The sequence below is a fragment of the Brachyhypopomus gauderio genome, chromosome 20 (genome assembly GCF_052324685.1).
Source record: "Brachyhypopomus gauderio isolate BG-103 chromosome 20, BGAUD_0.2, whole genome shotgun sequence".
Lineage (NCBI taxonomy): Eukaryota > Metazoa > Chordata > Actinopteri > Gymnotiformes > Hypopomidae > Brachyhypopomus > Brachyhypopomus gauderio.
The window spans coordinates 4,579,539-4,598,736 of NC_135230.1; the positions used below are offsets into that span (position 1 = coordinate 4,579,539).

Here is a 19,198-nt window from a genome sequence, read left to right on the forward strand (position 1 = left end):
GTTCATTGCAATTGTTGTTATTTGTGGATGTTGTTGTATACCATGTATCAGATCTCTCACCCAAAGGTTGATCACAGCCGCGATTGAGAAGGGGGATGCAAAGAACCCACCACCATACACCATGCCACTGATGGTGGAGGATGATGATGACATATCATCTGAAGAAGACGATTCTGTGTGAAAAACTTGTTGTTTTTGATTAATTATGCTTGCTTTGTAGGTATTGGCAGCGACAGCGACTGATGAAGAATGAAGACGCACCACACATTAGAGCACAACCAACAGCACATGAAAGCTGATTCACTAGCTTAAAAGTAATATGCATGACACATGGGCACATTAATAGAACGGGTCGAGGTGATCTCCCACCAGGCGGGACCTGGGTCTCGGGGACAACGTCAAGTCACGAGACCGTGGGAGATGAAGGGGGGCATCTCCGAATAGTCTGAAAGGTCTCGGCCCACGACTGGGGAGTGATCCAGAACCCACCAATCACATAAAAGAACACATAGACGTTGTACTAACTGACATAGTCACACTATGAATGTATACACATTTAGGGATTTTTATGATTGTCTTTCTTTTAATAAGTGCACTGGGCTAGATAGATTTTAGTATTAGACTAGAGTTAGACCAATGTTTTGGTCTAAAAGGGGGAATGTTGGAAAAAAGAAAATTAAAGGCTAATAACTTGATGTGTCAATTTAGTGTTTTTCAGGAAGACTGTGGGAAAGCAGGAGTAAGGAGGCCTCAGTGGCCTTGAGGAGAACAGAAGGGGCCTATTCAGTGCAGGATGTGTAGCAAGCAGTTTTTAGATAACCAGGCACACAGGCTGGGAGAAGAGGAGCAGGTGATTTTCCATGGAGAGCAGCCAGGATTGGGGAGTTATCGAAACTTAACAATTCGAAACTTATGGACAGAGAGTATGAAAGAAAGGACATCGCCCAGCACGACAGGCTTTTCGCTTGGACACTGCTGAGATCCACTTGGGTTAGGTAGATTCCTAGGCAACTAGCACCAGTGCACTGGAGAGTTTGTACCACGTATACTTCTATTATATTGCATTCAATTATATTCTATATAAATCATTTTAAAAGAACTTTTGTTGTCGAGACTTTGCTTGGACCACTCAGTCAAAAACCAGTCGGTTCATCGGGGCGGTGTTGGGGCCCGTCTGGGTCGGAGAAGAAAATTCCCAACAAGAAAAACACTGGAAGAGATACTAACGCAATGGGGTCTTATAGAATTGACAAAATATAATTGCTCAAAAAGCTTATTTTACGTGTAATAAAAATTCAAAGTTTCTCGTCCGGCACATTCACTTACATGAGAATGGGCGGGGTTAAAAGTTGTACCGTAGCCAACCACTAGAGGGTAGCACAGAGGCTTCACTTTTCACTCCTGTCTTCCAGTCCACTTATATATACAGTCTCTGGGTTAAACACGCGGATATGTAAATGAGTTTGTTCTCCTGACATGATAGTCTTAGAAGGGGCTGGGTTTTTATGGAAAGCTGTTTTAGCTTTTCCTTTTTTCTTGATATCGGGATTTAAATTAATACATGTGAAAATACAATTTCCACTAGTACAAATTTAATAAATAATAAATTAATAAAATTACTTTTATAAATTAAACTAATTCAAGTAATTCATTTTTCACTAGTAAAAATGTTATTTGTACTAGTAAATATTTAATTTCTACTAGTAAGAATTTAATCACATGTACAAATTATATTTTTTGATAACAATATAAATTTTACTAGTGAAAATTATATTTTTGATATCAAGAATAGAATTTTTACTAGTAAAAATTTAATTCCTACATGTAAAAGTTATTTCTACTAGTAAAATAAAAATTTAATTATTACATGTTCTAATGTTAATTAGCATGATTTGCATGTGGATACAAAGGCAGAGTAAGAATAACATTCTTACTAGTAAAAATTGAATTCTTACATGTGAATCTTATTTTTGTATTTTTACATGTAAGAATTGAATTTATACTAGTAAAAATGTAATTCTTACATGTAAAAGTTTCCCCCATTCAAAGTGAATTGGAAAAGTAATAAAATATCACATGTAAAAATAAAATTTTTGATATCAATAATGTAATTCTTAAATGTTAGAATTCAATTTTTACTAGTAAAAATTTTCTGATATCAAAATTTTTATTTTTACATGTAAGAATTCAATTCCTGGTATCAAGAAAAAATGAATAAAAGCTAAAACGGCTTTCCATAGGTTTCTGCTTACATTTTACATATAGACTATATATGAACTGGACAAATGGACAGTGTGTTTTAGAAAGAGGCCATCCAAACACACAACTACTGCAAAACACAGACGTTTTTTTACTGTTTATTTTAAAGATCATCTTGACGGTGGGGGAAATATTATGGTGAAAGAAGAAAACACAATGCCACCACAGTCAAACAAAAGCTGAAGCAAAAGGTTCCTCAAGTGCTCCAGATATCTTCCAAACATCCTGAGTCCTGAAGGTCCCGGCCTGGTCAGCCATCATCTAAACGTCCCGAGTCCTGAAGATCCCAGCCTGGTCAGCCATCTCCACTGACGCATACATGTTTTGCGGTGGTGAACACAGTAGCAGTCCAGCATCTCTAATTGTAAGAAAGGGTTTCCATGGAAACATTCCAAATGACACATTTTGGACTGGTGAGTGGATATTCCATAGTATTGCTCACACAGCATAATGGAGGACCACACACACACACACACAAACCAAATACTCAAGGTAAATGGCGTCCATGCCCTGCAGTACGTGCTCTGTGTGGGTACGTTCAATAGCTCATTCAGCCATACAGCTGTAAGGTCCACACAATCAGCAACCAGTACAAATGGCTACCACCACTCAAACTCCGCCCACTCTGGAGTACAGGAAGCATGCTAACAAACACTGTAGTGAGTCGGAGATGCATCAGTTTAAATTCCTGTTATTGTATTGCTCAAGTTTGCTATTAGGGTGCTATTATCTCTTATAATGTATTATGTATATAATTTGTGCTCAGTGTTACTACATTTGCAAATTACAAATGTTATACGAAAGAGAAGCACCACATTGACCATCAGTCCACCACACAAGTAGTGTAGTCAACGTTTACGGTCTTTCTCCTTATATGGTTTTTTTGTATACAGTTTGAATAGCCAATCATACCGCTCAATTTGTAGCTCCAATGTGAGACATCAGCCAATCAGACTGCTATCCTGTGAACCAGTATCCTATTCTACCGCCCAACGCTCAGTCCCACTGGAATACAGCAGCCACTCCACAGGAAGGTTGCGACCTGTCCAAACCTTCACCGAGTTCCACATGAGCTCCCACTGCAGTGGCAGGACGTTTGGATGCACAGCCGTCACGGTCTCCTCAGGACAGGCGGTACAATGATATTAGTTTATCATGTCTGTGGATCACAGCAGTGCTCGGCCTCGACAGCCAAGATACCTCGTCACAGAACGCAGACTCACCTAAACATGAGATGCAGCTCAGGACAGATATTGATTTGTAGCCTTCTAACAGCAGACCATAAAATAATTCAGACACGCTCAGCCTAATGGGGTCAAAAACAAACCGATGAGTTACAGCTGAAGATGGGGCCAGGCCTGTGGCTGAGGTAAAGAATTAGGCAAGGGCCAGATACACACGTCAAAATAAAAGTCCACATGAAGCATTTGCAAGTGATTCAGGCATAAAAAAAATGAACAAACACACTTAGCAAACATCCACCTAACATGGTGTAGAATCTATTAAATAATAAAGGTCTTCAGAAAAAAAAACAGTAACTGAATTTAAATCACACTGAAGGAATGAGTTTTTTCCGTAAATGAATTTACATCTTTGGATTTCAACAGCCCTCGAATATGTATAGAATGAGAGTAATAAAATCAAAATAGGTTGTATGGAGCAGACACACTCTCGCTGTAAAACAACCAACGGGGTATATGGGACAGGCAGGACAACTGGCGGGACAAAAAAAGGATGAAAAGAAGGTGCTCTTCAGTCCGGCCTGGCCTTATCTGTCTCTCACACACACACACCCAAAAATAGCTTCAAAGCTTCTCCTCTGCTTTGTCTCCCCTCTCACCACCTCTTGCATAGTTTAGACCATGGTTGTCCTGGAAGCAACCACAGGTGGAATGGTGAAGGGGGGGAGTTTAACAGTCCAAGCTCCTCCCTCTGTGACATCACAATCACAAAGCAGGGTCTCTGTGTCTCTCTCGTCCGTTAGAGGTCTTCTTCACCTGTGAGACGCCCTGTAATGCCCCAGATTCGGTTAACCTAGGGAGAGAGAAGACGTCACACATCCTGTCAGCATGTCACTGTTACCCAAGCAATCCAGCAATACTGGAGCAATACTGGTGAAATACTGCAGCAATACTGGAATCATACTGCAGCAAAACTCCAGCAATACTGGAGCTATACTGCAGCAATACTGGAGCAATATTGCAGCTATACTACAGCAATACTGGAATTATACTGCAGCAATACTGGAATTATACTGCAGCAATACTGGAGTAACACTGCAGCAATACTGGAGTAACACTGCAGCAATACTGGAGTAACACTGCAGCAATACTGGAATCATACTGCAGCAATACTGGAGTTATACTGCAGCAATACTGGAATTATACTGCAGCAATACTGGAGTAACACTGCAGCAATACTGGAGTAACACTGCAGCAATACTGGAGTAACACTGCAGCAATACTGGAGTAACACTGCAGCAATACTGGAGTAACACTGCAGATATACAGTACTAATACTGCAGCAATACTGGAGTGACACTGCAGCAATACTGGAGTAATACTGCAGCTATATAGGAATAATACTTGAAGTTATACCTGAGTAATTCTGAAGAAATACAGCAACACTGCAGCTATACTGGAGCAACACTGCAGCTATACTGGAGCAACACTGCAGCTATACTGGAGCAACACTGCAGCTATACTGGAGCAACACTGCAGCTATACTGGAGCAACACTGCAGCTATACTGGAGCAACACTGCAGCTATACTGGAGCAACACTGCAGCTATACTGGAGCAACAATGCAGCTATACTGGAGCAACAATGCAGCTATACTGGAGCAACACTGCAGCTATACTGGAGCAACACTGCAGCTATACTAGAGCAACACTGCATCCTAGCTAATACATTTACGGCATTTAGCAGACGCTCTTATTCAGAGCAACTTACAAAGTCGTCAGTTATGCAGGCAATTAATTCAACATTATATCTGACCAGACCTAATTTGACCAGAACAATGTCCCGTGTGTGTATGTTCATCTACCTTCATGTCCTCCTCATCCTGTGTGTGTGTGTGTGTGTTTCTTACACTTCATCCATCTCCATGTCCTCCTCGTCCTGTGGCAGCTGCAGATAAGGGTTGTTGGATGCTGGACGGAACTTAAAGCCCGTCAACACAAAGAACACCAGAGTGGATACCTCTATTAGAAACTAGAAAGAGATGTGGAGGGGAAGAGAGAGAGTTAAATGAAAGTACAAGGATGTGAGTGAGACATGATATCATCAAAAGTGGCCAGAATGATGCACCTCTTGACACCACTGCCACTGGAAGGGAACGGTCAACTTTAGCAGGATAGCGATGATCCTTGTGAAGTAGATGTAACACACAATCTACACACACACACACACACACACACCACCAATTATTAGACTGGCACTGACCTATAATAGGTTTTTAAATGTGTGTGTAAGGTACCCAGTCCTAGGAAGGACATCACGCACTAGTGTTATCATTCTGAAAGGTAAAGGTCATTGTCAGTGCGTCCTATGTGTGTTTTGTCCTGTGCGCTTGGGAATACACTCACCATGACGTAGTAATGTCTGAACAACTTCAGCTTGGCCAGATTCATCGCAGCTGAACCACACACAACCAATATTAGAAAAGTGCATGCATGCGCACACACACAGACACACACAAAACAAATGTTATACGAAAGGGAAGCACCACATTGATCATCAGTCCACCACGCAAGTTGTGTAGTCAACGCTTACGGTCTTTCTCCTTCTTATGTTTTTTTTTTGTATACAGTTTGAATAGCCAATCATACTGCTCAATTCGTAGTTCCAATGTAGGCACACACCTTTACCATCTGTGTTGGAAGCCTCCTGAAGGTGTCGAATAGACCTGTAATAATAAACACATACAGGGGAGGAAATGATTATTTGCTGATTTTGTAAGTTTGCCCACTGTCAAAGATATGAACACTATCATTTTAAGAGTAGGTTTATTTTTAAAAATAATAACCCCCCCCACCTACCAGACGACGGGGAAGAGGATGGCGCCGCAGCAGATCAGGTCCACGAGGAAGAGGACTTCCCTCCACATTGCATACTCACTCGCCCCCTCCTCTGTCTCCTCAATGATGATGTAGGCCACGTTAGCCAGCACCTACACGCACAATGATGATGTAGGCCACGTTAGCCAGCACCTACACGCACAATGATGATGTAGGCCACGTTAGCACGCACCTACACGCACAATGATGATGTAGGCCACGTTAGCACGCACCTACACGCACAATGATGATGTAGGCCACGTTAGCACGCACCTACACGCACAATGATGATGTAGGCCACGTTAGCACGCACCTACACGCACAATGATGATGTAGGCCACGTTAGCCAGCACCTACACGCACAATGATGATGTAGGCCACGTTAGCCAGCACCTACACGCACAATGATGATGTAGGCCACGTTAGCCAGCACCTACACGCACAATGATGTAGGCCACGTTAGCCAGCACCTACACGCACAATGATGTAGGCCACGTTAGCACGCACCTACACGCACAATGATGTAGGCCACGTTAGCCAGCACCTACACGCACAATGATGTAGACCACGTTAGCACGCACCTACACATACAATGATGATGTAGGCCACGTTAGCACGCACCTACACGCACAATGATGATGTAGGCCACGTTAGCCAGCACCTACACGCACAATGATGATGTAGGCCACGTTAGCCAGCACCTACACGCACAATGATGTAGGCCACGTTAGCCAGCACCTACACGCACAATGATGATGTAGGCCACGCTAGCACGCACCTACACGCACAATGATGTAGGCCACGTTAGCCAGCACCTACACGCACAATGATGATGTAGGCCACGTTAGCCAGCACCTACACGCACAATGACGTAGGCCACGTTAGCCAGCACCTACACGCACAATGACATAGGCCACGTTAGCACGCACAATGATGATGTAGGCCACGTTAGCCAGCACCTACACGCACAATGATGTAGACCACGTTAGCCAGCACCTACACGCACAATGATGATGTAGGCCACGATAGCCAGCACCTACACGCACAATGATGATGTAGGCCACGTTAGCACGCACCTACACGCACAATGATGATGTAGGCCACGATAGCCAGCACCTACACGCACAATGATGATGTAGGCCACGTTAGCACGCACCTACACGCACAATGATGATGTAGGCCACGTTAGCCAGCACCTACACGCACAATGATGATGTAGGCCACGTTAGCACGCACCTACACGCACAATGATGATGTAGCCCACGTTAGCCAGCACCTACACGCACAATGATGATGTAGGCCACGTTAGCCAGCACCTACACGCACAATGATGACGTAGGCCACGTTAGCCAGCACCTACATGCACAATGATGATGTAGGCCACGTTAGCCAGCACCTACACGCACAATGATGATGTAGGCAATGTTAGCCAGCACCTACACACACACTGATGACGTAGGCCACGTTAGCCAGCACCTACACACACACACAATGATGATGTAGGCCACGTTAGCCAGCACCTACACACACACACAATGATGATGTAGGCCACGTTAGCCAGCACCTACACACACACTGATGATGTAGGTTGCATTAGCCAGCACGCACGCACACACACACGATGTAGGCCACATTAGCCAGCACCTACACATGCACACAAGGACACGTGTGCACCAGGATTGAAATCGCCAGGTTTTTATGATACCTGATAATTACCATTGTGTTATGGCCAAGAGCATATATGATATAACTTCAACTTCAAGAGAAGATAAAACTATAATTCTAATACAGGGGTTCTCAACTGGTCTCAACCCGGGACCCACATTTTCTCACTGTCAAGTTGCGACCCAGTTTTATACAGTACAAATGTTATAACAAATTATCCTCACCCATAAAAAATAATGCTGTTGTATCACCCGTAGCCACTGGTGAGTGAAATAATTATACTACTCACAAATTTAATATTTATGGTCGAGATTGCAACCATTTTAGTGGCAGTCTGGAGCCCCGCCATGGGCCTCTGTCTTTTTTCAAGATTAAAGACGAGTACAAAATTAGAAGAGTAGGCTATTTATTTTATTTTTTACAAGCTGTCCACAACCCACCAGTTGAGAATCACTGATCTATATGAAGATCAAACTATAATCTAATCCATATTAAGCACAGTGGGTGCAACACATGTTAAAAGTCTAAAAATGGATCAACACACACCTGCAACGGGATCACAATCATGAAGACTTTCTTCTCCTTGTCAGATAGGATGTATTTAACAAAGGCAAAGCCTGTTCCTATCAGAGCCAGTGTTATGAAGAGCAGCGCCCCCTTCAGTCTGGACAAAGAGATGCAAAATGAAGCAAAAAATCTTTATAAAAATAAAACAAGAAGCGTCTCCACCATGAAATCAACTCAAACCAGCAGCCCAGAAAAACACTCACAGGTGGGTGATGTAGTACATTATTATCCAACATGAAAACACTCACAGGTGGGTGATGTAGTACATGACTGCCCAGCCTTCGATTGGATGTCCCTCTGTGTTGATGAAGTGATAGTTAATCTGGAAAGAGGGAGAGGGAACAGACAGAACAGAGGGAGAAGAATTATCGATGCTCCTCCTAACCTTGTTCAGTTGTATTATAAATGATTTATTTCCTCATGTTCCTCACCACACAAACACCACCCCCACACATACTACCACAAACACCATTATACAACCACCTTACACATACCACCACACAAACACCACCCCCACACATACTACCACAAACACATCACACATACCAGCATACAAACACCATTATACAACCACCTTACACATACCACCACCACAATCGCCCCACACATACAATCACAAAAACATCTCACATACCACCATGCAAACACCACTATACAACCACCTCACACATACCACCATGCAAACACCACCACTCAAAACCCTCACACACCACCACACAAACATCTCCCACATACCACCACGTGCACACACTACCACCACCACCTCTTAATCAGTGCTTTGCTGTAGTGCTGGGCGATAAAACGATAAATATGTTTCGCGATACATTTTTCCTCAATGACGATGATAAGCTTGGGCAGTAGAATTCAAGAAATATTTGTTTCCATTATTTGTTTCCATTTCCATTTGTTTCCATTTAAGTAGCGCCGCCAACGAAAGCAATCTGGCTGCACGCTGAAATTCATCAAAATGAAGACGCGTGTACTACATTTCTGAAACACGCTACAAATCCAGCCACAACAAAACAGAAAATTGTCTGGACGAATGCTTTTATGCAGACACTCTGTAGGTTTTTAGCCATAAACAACTATTGTGTTATACAGTTGCTCATTACATTGAACGGGGCTTAAGTAGTAAAGCTCTTTAGATGTAGCAGCTGTATTAATTAAACTAGCTAGTTCTTAAGATAGAAACTACGTTGAGTTAAATGGGATTTTAAGCCTTAGTTTCCGTCTAATTACATTGCTAGTTTACTACATTTAGACACGAGTCCTTACAATTGAAAAAGTGAAAAGCGATTTTATCACGGGTAAGAAAAATTATTCAATGTGTCAAAACATTTCCACAAAATAGACTAAATATGAAATGTGCCATATTTTGTCAATTGTGATTTTTACACCCCAATCGAAATTTGTCCTCCGCTTTTAACCCATCTGTGCAGTCAGAACACACACACACACTAGTGGTTACTAGGGGGCTGTGGATCACATGTGCCCAGAGCGGTGGGCAGCCTTAGCCCTGGCGCCGGGGAGCAGTTGGGGTTAGGTGCCTTGCTCACGGGAACCTCAGTCATGGCCTGTCTGGGAATCGAACCCACGACCCTCCAGTCACAAAACCAGTTCCCTAACCGCCAGGCCATGACTGCCCCATAAAAATACAACCTGGTAAGATGAAAGGAATAACACTGTAGGTTTTTTACTAGAGTTGTGTTATACAGTATCTCAGAACGGAGCCGAATTAGTAAAGCTCTTTAAATGTAGATTGCTAGATAAAACTAAGTATATGCCTTAGTTTTCGTCTAAATACATAGCTATCTACATTTAAAGACCTTTACCCTTAGTTTTCATCTAAACATCTAGTTATCTATCTAGCTACATTTAAAGAGCTTTAAAATTCAGTCCAGTAGTGCTGAATTCCGACTCCTAAAGCAGAAAAGACGCTACAGATTATATTGGGTTAAAATCAAAGCTTCCATTAAAAAGGTTAATCTAAAAAGATTTATATTATTAAAATAATCCTTGTTGAGTATAGAGACATGTGCTTTATGTAGAATAGCATACACATGTAGATAAGTCACTAAAAAAAAAGACGTTAACCAGACATTTCAGTCCTGCGAGTTACAGTGATTATAACGTAGTGCATTGAGCACTCTAGTTGTGTTTTGCTATGATGAACAATTAAACATTACACCTTATTTGTGCATAGAAACAACGGAAATTGCGAATATTATCTGTAGCGTCTGTATATGTGTGCAAACGAGGGGAGTCTGATTCTGCTGAGGAGTCGGAACAGCGCCATTCAACGTAATGAGAGACTGTATGTAAGGGGATTTATGATTCACTGTCTGACGCTCAATCAGACTCTGACATTTTGTTGATTACCTTATCCGTGTTTCTGCCCCTCAGTTACAACTTTTCTTCTTCTGTTACAACTCTTATTAAACTTTGGAACTCTTTCCTGACAGAACAATTTATAATACTGTTTATGAACCCTGGTGGCTATGATCTATGTCTGAAGACGATATCAAAACCATCACATTGTATAACATCTCTTGTGAATAACAATCTGCAGGTTTTAACCAGAAACAAGTGTTGTGTTATAGCCGTGTTCAATTTTCACTTAAAGTATAAACGAAATAGTGATTTGATTTATATCGTGATATATATCAATATCGACTGATATGAAAAAAGTTATCGTGATAAGATCACCCAGCTCTACTTTGCTGCCATGGATACAGGACCAGGCTGTACTCACACTGTGGAAAACCAGTGACACCGTTTTATTGTAGGCCAGGGCTGCCATCAGCCAGTGGATCTTAAACACGCTGTACCTGTTAGACATTGCACACAGTTTACACACATGTTCACACACAGTTTGTAAGTCACTCTGGATAAGAGTATCTGCTAAATGCAAACTTATTCTATGTGTGTGTGTGTATACCTGTGTTTGAGCAGGGCGCATGTCCAGATGACTCTGTGTATGTGTGTGTACCTGTGTTTGAGCAGGGTGCATGTCCAGATGACGGTGTGTGTGTGTGTGTGTGTGTGTGTGTGTGTGTGTGTGTGTGTACCTGCGTTTGAGCAGATTGCATGTCCAGATGACGGTGTGTGTATGTGTGTGTGTACCTGTGTTTGAGCAGGGTGGCATGTCCAGATGATTGTGTGTATACAGTGGGGAAAATAAGTATTTAGTCAGTCACCAATTGTGCAAGTTCTCCCACTTAAAAAGATGAGAGAGGCCTGTAATTGACATCATAGGTAGACCTCAACTATGAGAGACAAAATGTGAAAAAAATTGAGAAAATCATTTTGTCTGACTTTTAAAGAATTTATTTGCAAATAATGGTGGGAAATAAGTATTTGGTCACCTACAAACAAGCAAGATTTCTGGCTGTCACAGACCTGTAACTTCTTTAAGAAGCTCCTCTTTCCCCCACTCATTACCTGTATTAATGGCACCTATTTGAAGTGGTTAACAGTATAAAAGACACCTGCCCACAACCTCAAACAGTCACACTCCAAACTCCACTATGGTGAAGACGAAAGAGCTGTCGGAGGACACCAGAAACCGAATTGTAGGCTGGGAAGACTGAATCTGCAATAGGCAAGCAGCTTGGTGTGAAGAAATCTACTGTGGGAGCAATAATCAGAAAATGGAAGACCTACAAGACCACTACTAATCTCTCTCGATCTGGGGCTCCACGCAAGATCTCAGCCCGTGGGGTCAAAATGATCACAAGAACGGTGAGGAAAAATCCCAGAACCACAAGGGGGGATCTAGTGAATGACCTGCAGAAAGCTGGGACCAACGTTACAAAGCCTACCATCAGCAACACACTACGACGCCAGGGACTCAGATCTTGCAGTGACAGACGTGTCCCCCTGCTTAAGCCAGGCACGTCTGAAGTTTGCTAGAGAGCATTTGGATGTTCCAGAAGAGTATTGGGAGAATGTCATATGGTCAGATGAAACCAAAGTAGAACTATTTGGTAAAAACACAACTCTTTGTGTTTGGAGGACAGTGAATGCTGAGTTGCATCCAAAGAACACCATACCAACTGTCAAGCATGGGGGTGGCAACATCATGCTTTGGGGCTGTTTCTCTGCAAAGGGACCAGGACGACTGGTCCGTGTACATGAAAGAATGAATGGGGCCATGTATTGTGAGATTTTGGGTGCAAACCTCCTTCCATCAGCAAGGGCAATGAAGATGAAACGTGAGGAGATCTGCATGGAGGAATGGGCCAACATACCAGCAACAGTGTGTGCCAACCTTGTGAAGACTTACAGAAAACGTTTGACCTCTGTCATTGCCAACAGAGAATATACAACAAAGTATTGAGATGAACTTTTGTTATTGACCAAATACTTATTTTCCACCATTATTTGCAAATAAATTCTTTAGACAGACAAAATGTTTTTTTTTCACATTTTGTCTCTCATAGTTGAGGTCTACCTATGATGTCAATTACCGGCCTCTCTCATCTTTTTAAATGGGAGAACTTGCACAATTGGTGACTGACTAAATACTTATTTTCCCCACTGTATGTATGTGTGTACCTGTGTTTGAGCAGTGTGCATGTCCAGATGACGGTATGTGTGTGTGTACCTGTGTTTGAGCAGGGTGCATGTCCAGATGACGGTGTGTGTGTGTACCTGTGTTTGAGCAGGGTGCATGTCCAGATGACGGTGTGTGTGTGTGTGTGTACCTGTGTTTGAGCAGGCTGCATGTCCAGATGACGGTGTGTGTGTGTGTGTGTACCTGTGTTTGAGCAGGCTGCATGTCCAGATGACGGTGTGTGTGTGTGTACGTGTGTTTGAGCAGGGTGCATGTCCAGATGACGGTGTGTCTGTGTACCTGTGTTTGAGCAGGGTGCATGTCCAGATGACAGTGTGTGTGTGTACCTGTGTTTGAGCAGGTTGCATGTCCAGATGATGGTGTGTGTGTGTACCTGTGTTTGAGCAGGGTGCATGTCCAGATGACGGTGTGTGTGTGGGTGTGTGTGTGTGGGTGTGTACGTGTGTGTGTACCTGTGCTTGAGCAGGGTGCATGTCTAGATGACGGTGTGTGTGTGTGTGTGTGTGTGTGTGTGTGTGTGCCTGTGTTTGAGCAGGGTGCATGTCCAGATGACGGTGTGTGTGTGTGTGTGTGTGTGTGTGTGTGTGTGTGTGTACCTGTGTTTGAGCAGGGTGCATGTCCAGATGACAGCTGCAGAGAAGAACAAGGCAGCCATGCAGATGTAGAGACGTGGCAGAGGAATCTCGGGCGCTGAGAGGTAGCCTGCTGGGTTCTTCTCCTCAATCTCCACCTATGCACGCACACACACACACACACACACGAGTCTGAGGAGGCACCATGTGAGGCGTGGCGTAATATGGGCGCGGTCTGAGGAGACCACACTATACTTACACTGATCGAGAAGGGACGGACAGTGTCAGGACTCATATTGTCGCAGTTATAGAAGTCCAGATTGTATAGGCCTTGGGAAAGGGTTCCCATGGTGATATTAAACTGAGAGAGAGACAGAGAGAGAGAGAACAAAAGAGAAAGGCATAAGTGGGGGGAGGGGGGGGGGGTTGTTTGTCATTGGGTCATTCCATATCAACTCAACCAATGGTCCCCACTTGACCATCTCAGAATCCCTTCAAACTTTCACCATTTGTAGGCAGATGTGTTTCATGGAAAAATCCAAAGTATTTCTGTTCCATGTTTTTGTAACCCCACCCTCACACGCATCTTTTGCGAAAGTGGCTAAATAGCAATATTTGAATGTGAATATCTCTAAAACTATTACAGCTAGAAGGCTGAAATTTTTTGTATGTTTAGAAACTTGTATACTTTATGTAATTGTAATGTAATTTATGTACTTTCTGGTGCTGTAAGGTGTGTTGTGTCAATAGAAAAAATTCCCAAAGTTGGAGAAAAAAATCAACATTTTCACCTGTCATTATCTCATGGATGGAGTAGAAGAAGGCTGATCTATGTTTTGTGTTTTAAAGTACTTTCAGTGGCAATGTTGAAGTAATAATTAAGTTGCCTGTATGTGGTCCAGTTTTTGCACAATTTGCTGTCAAATATCTGATTTCACATGTGCGGTACCCTTGTTTGGACACAGATTCCCAAAATACCTATTTTTTTTTCTTCAATTTTTTTGTTCTGTTATATACTTTCATATGTGCTGATTATATGGTAGAAAATTGGAATGACCAATTTGTACTTGTACATAAATTACAAGTATACAAGTTTCTAAACATACAAAAAAATGTCAGCCTTCTAACTAATAGTTTTAGAGATATTCATATTCAAATATTGCTATTTAGCCACTTTCGCAAAAGATGCGTGTGAGGGTGGGGTTACAAAAACATGGAACAGAAATACTTTGGATTTTTCCATGAAACACATCTGCCTACAAATGGGGAAAGTTTGAAGGGATTCTGAGATGGTCAAGTGGGGACCAATCCAAATTTTGGTTGATTTGACATGGAATGAACCATTGAATATGTTCCTTATAGATGTCAGTACATGAGCATGTACTGAACCTGAAACATTACAATATTTACAATGTTACATTGTAAACATTCACTTAAAATACAAATGTGGTTGCCAATTGTATTAATTAGTTTAATTTTGTGCAATGAAAACACATCTCCAAGGGCTTTATGGTTGAGAAACGAAGACAGAATAAGACAAAATAAAGCAGGAAATGCAGCTTCATCAAGTCTTCAGTGCAGTCTAATGTATCACTACACCAGTGTGTCTGTCCATCTCGCCCGTCTCTCTCTCTCTCTCTCTCTCTCTCTCACACTCACACGCACACGCACGTACGCACACACGCACGCACACAGTAAAGAGACTCACTCTGAAGTTGTAGGAGTTTCCATCCTTATACAGGGTCAGGATCGTTCCATTCAAACTGTTCACCTGATCAGGATTCGAGATTAAAGGTCAAAGGTTACAAAGTGGTGAATAGACATAGACATAGACACACACACACACACACACACACACACACACACACACACACACACACACACACACACACACATATGTGTGCACCCATACACACCTGACTGGTAACAGGTAGAGCCCCTTTGCTGTTCTTGTCCACCTCACTGAGATTCTTGTTATCTGCCTCACCTGCACCGGACTTTGGTTCGGCAGGACTCTGGTCTGAAGCTTGCTTTGGGTTGTCATCTTCCCTTCTCTTCCGCACATCTAATAAGGATATTACCCGTTGTGCATTTAGTGCACAATTAACAGCTTATACCTAATAGCTTAGATGTGAAAACCTCATAAAAGGGAAATTGGAGGGGATATGGATCTGAATGTATACAGAGTGTGCACAGGTTTACAGGGTAAATCTGGATCCACTGTCAAAGTGTACTCACTCTTTTCCTCTTCCTCTTTCAAAATAACATCCAGTTCCCCATAGGATGTCACACTGACACTGAGCATGTGCATACACAGACACACACGACACACACACACACACATTACTAGTTTAAAAGAAAAAAAAAATGAGCACGTGATCTGAAACACTCACAAATAACTCTTACTTGAGTTTGTCTACGTCAATGATGAAGAGAACAAGGTTATCACCACTCTTGGGGTAGATGAGAGGGCACTGATGTGGGTCTTCACTCTGTGAAACAAGTCAACATCAGACAGATGGTGACTATCAACAGACACCACACTACACCCCTTGAGTTTCCACCCCTATCCTAGCAGACAGTCACCTCCACTAAACCGTCCCTAACAACCGGAACACACCTGTGGCAGACATACTACAGTCAGGATCTCTGTGGATTGTGCCACACCCACCAAATCACAAGTACGTGGTGATGGTTTCCACAGGTAACTGGAGGTAGCAGCCTTCATTTAGTACAGCAACTTGGAGACCCATTAAAAACAGTGAAATAGCACTGGAACAGTATCAACACGGAGGTAACAGACTACTACTGTACACCACTGTGGAGGACAGTGTCTGCAGGGACTGCTGGACTCTCAGACACATGTCCTCCCTGTAACTGACATCCTTTTTCCAGCACTGCACCTGACGCTGGCTGTATTACTGGGGTGGTGGAGTCTTAACGGGAGGGAGAAAGAACAGCGGAGGTGAGGAGTAAACCACGTTACCACCAGCAGCTCTACGTACTGTGTAGGAAAGCACGCCATTCACACGTGACCGTGACAGGCTGAAGCCCACCTGCAAAGAGCAACACTACTTTACACATTTACAATGTCAAAGTTTACACACACGACGCACGTCACGTTAAAATTATAAACATTACATATCAACTTCGACCACCCTTACACACACACACACACAATCTTATTTATGCAAAATAACAAAATTACATACAGATACACGCACCTTAATTCAAACCCAAATGACATCAGTTAACAGTTTAAGAACACATGTGCCACCCCCCTCCGCACACACACCCACAGACACACAAACAGGCCTCACAACATTAGGATGATCCCTTTTCTCCTCCTGTGGAAGTTTAAGGGATTTCAGCCGGACTTTCAGAGTTCCGTCTGGAAAGTATCCAAACGTGTTGAGGTGCACAACAAAACGCGTTTCATTCTGGAGGAAGAGGAGACACAAGGAGGAGCAAAGTTCAAACGCACAGAAGAATCTCTCATCAAAACTATGGATGAACGGCATGGATATTGATCTTAAGTGGCCATGAGTAGGATGCCAGGAACCGCTCGCTTTGAAGCACAGATACACAACAATTCAAGCACAATGCACCACTGTTCAAACACTGCATGCATATATATATATATATATATATATATATATATATATATATATATAGATGAATGATAGATAGTACTTAACTGTGTGCATGTTATGAATATATATATATATATATATATATATATATGCCTGCATACACATAATGCTGAGGGGAATTTGTGGGAATTTATTTAGTGGTGACATAAAAACCGAGAGGCGTCTACGACAAAGTGACGCTGACGCGTGAGAATAAAAAGTTTCACGGGATTTTTTTAGACTAAACGAAGTCAGGTAAATGTTTAGAGGGACCGTCAGACCAACTAAGACGGGGGTCAAACCAACACGACGCGACCGGAGAGTCTCCAGGACGGCCAGTCTGATGCAGCTGAGCTGGCTTCCATTAAAAGTATTTTATCTTCGGATTTCTGTTTTCACACATGTTTCGTGTACGTTACGTGTGAGTCGCAGAAATGTAAAGTATTGTAAAGTAATACTTTACACACCTCGCACCTAAAACCACAACAACTTACCTTCAAAACTAGACCGTGTTTTCTGGCGCCGCTCAGAGACACAAACAGCGCGGAATATAACAGTGTCAAGGTAACGACACCGTGCAGAATCATTGTCGAGGCGACTGGCCAGTGAATTTCTCTACTTGAATTAGTTCACTGAAACGTATATGACTAAGTTTTTTTACTTTATTAGCTAACAAGCTAGCTGTTATAGTTAACTTCCTACTTTCCACCAAGGACTTACTTCCGGGACGCGCGAGATGTTACACGTCATCAAGGTAAGTGGACTGACATGGCGCCACTAGTGTCGGGAGGCTGCGTTGACATGTAGTATGTAGAAAGATTCTTTCTGTAACATTCAACTTCATTATAGCCATTTCTGTATAAGGACTGAACATGCATTTAGAGTCTCATCTTTGTTTTTAGAAAACAGAGGGAATACAGAGGCTTAACGTCCTATTTCTTTAAACGTCAATTAACACCCATACATCCATTCATCCATCCAGTCACTATTATGCAGTAAAATTAAAAACGTGTGGATAATTTCTACTTAAAATGCATGGCAGTTTATTCATTATTATTCATTATGAATATTATGAATATTAAGATTATTCATAATGCTGCAAACTTCAAAGCAGCATCTCCAAACGCTTGTCAATAAGGAAGCAGTCATGTAATGTATGTGCTACTAATTGTATTAAGAAATTGCTGAAAAATCACAATGGCGTGGAGAGCCTTTCAAGTGTTAGGTGCAGATTGCACCACCAGGGGGAGCACTAGACAGTAGTACTCACCATATCAGTATGGTCTTTTGTAAACTCAGGACAATGCAAAATAAATATAATAAAGAACAATATCATGCAGTTGTGCTGATACAGCGTATTGGCTATGGAATGCTAATGCAGAATTATAATTTTGTTTGTGTGTGTGTGTGCGTGTGTGTGTGTGTGTGTGTGTGTGTGTGTGTGTGTGTGTGTGTCTGTGTGTGTTAATGGGGACAGGCTCAATATGTAAGATTGTGCTTTGAGTGAGTTTTCAGAGTGTGGCATAATACAGCTAGAGTCATGTGCTTCAATCTGTCACGCCCCTCGTTTAGGACTCCAGTACGCAGAATACTCGTGGACCTCCTTAGTATCTCCTGAATACTAATTATTTCCACCTGGAACATATGGTATTTAAACCCTCGGTTTACACTTGGGCTTCGTGAAGTATTGCCATGGGTTACTCCTGCATTCTAAGCGACATTCTGATTTGCCTGAATTGTGCACGGCCTGTTTCTGTTTACAGTACACAAGTTTGCTCAACCCCTGTTTTGCTTGGTCGCTTAGGTGGACAGATTTGTGAATCCAGACTCTCGGAGCTCCCGTCACGATTTGCCCTGTGTCTACTCTCATG

General features: G+C 42.4%; 1 protein-coding gene across 1 annotated transcript; it reads right to left on the reverse strand.

Moving 5' to 3' along the window:
- Positions 1 to 2,337: 2,337 nt before the first annotated feature.
- Positions 2,338 to 17,963, reverse strand: gpr108 (G protein-coupled receptor 108). The gene is made up of 18 exons (XM_076982798.1): positions 17,822 to 17,963; positions 17,016 to 17,135; positions 16,701 to 16,751; positions 16,102 to 16,187; positions 15,934 to 15,992; positions 15,612 to 15,760; positions 15,404 to 15,466; positions 13,955 to 14,056; positions 13,720 to 13,853; positions 11,300 to 11,375; positions 8,796 to 8,869; positions 8,527 to 8,644; positions 6,298 to 6,428; positions 6,121 to 6,164; positions 5,845 to 5,894; positions 5,567 to 5,650; positions 5,349 to 5,470; positions 2,338 to 4,293 (listed from the first exon to the last, which is right to left on the reverse strand). Exons 1-18 carry the CDS (start codon positions 17,912 to 17,914, stop codon positions 4,206 to 4,208), a joined length of 1,644 nt encoding a protein of 547 aa, XP_076838913.1. The 5' UTR covers positions 17,915 to 17,963; the 3' UTR covers positions 2,338 to 4,205.
- Between the last annotated feature and the right edge of the window lie 1,235 nt (positions 17,964 to 19,198).

Excerpts from the sequence above, each read along its gene's own strand:
- gpr108 (XM_076982798.1), bottom strand. The coding sequence starts at position 17,914 with ATGATTCTGCACGGTGTCGTTACCTTGACACTGTTATATTCCGCGCTG. Across the intron at positions 11,376-13,719 it reads TGCACCCTGCTCAAACACAG|GTACAGCGTGTTTAAGATCC; the intron begins GTACACACACAC and ends AATGTCTAACAG. Across the intron at positions 8,645-8,795 it reads ATGTACTACATCACCCACCT|ACTGAAGGGGGCGCTGCTCT; the intron begins GTGAGTGTTTTC and ends CTCTTTGTCCAG.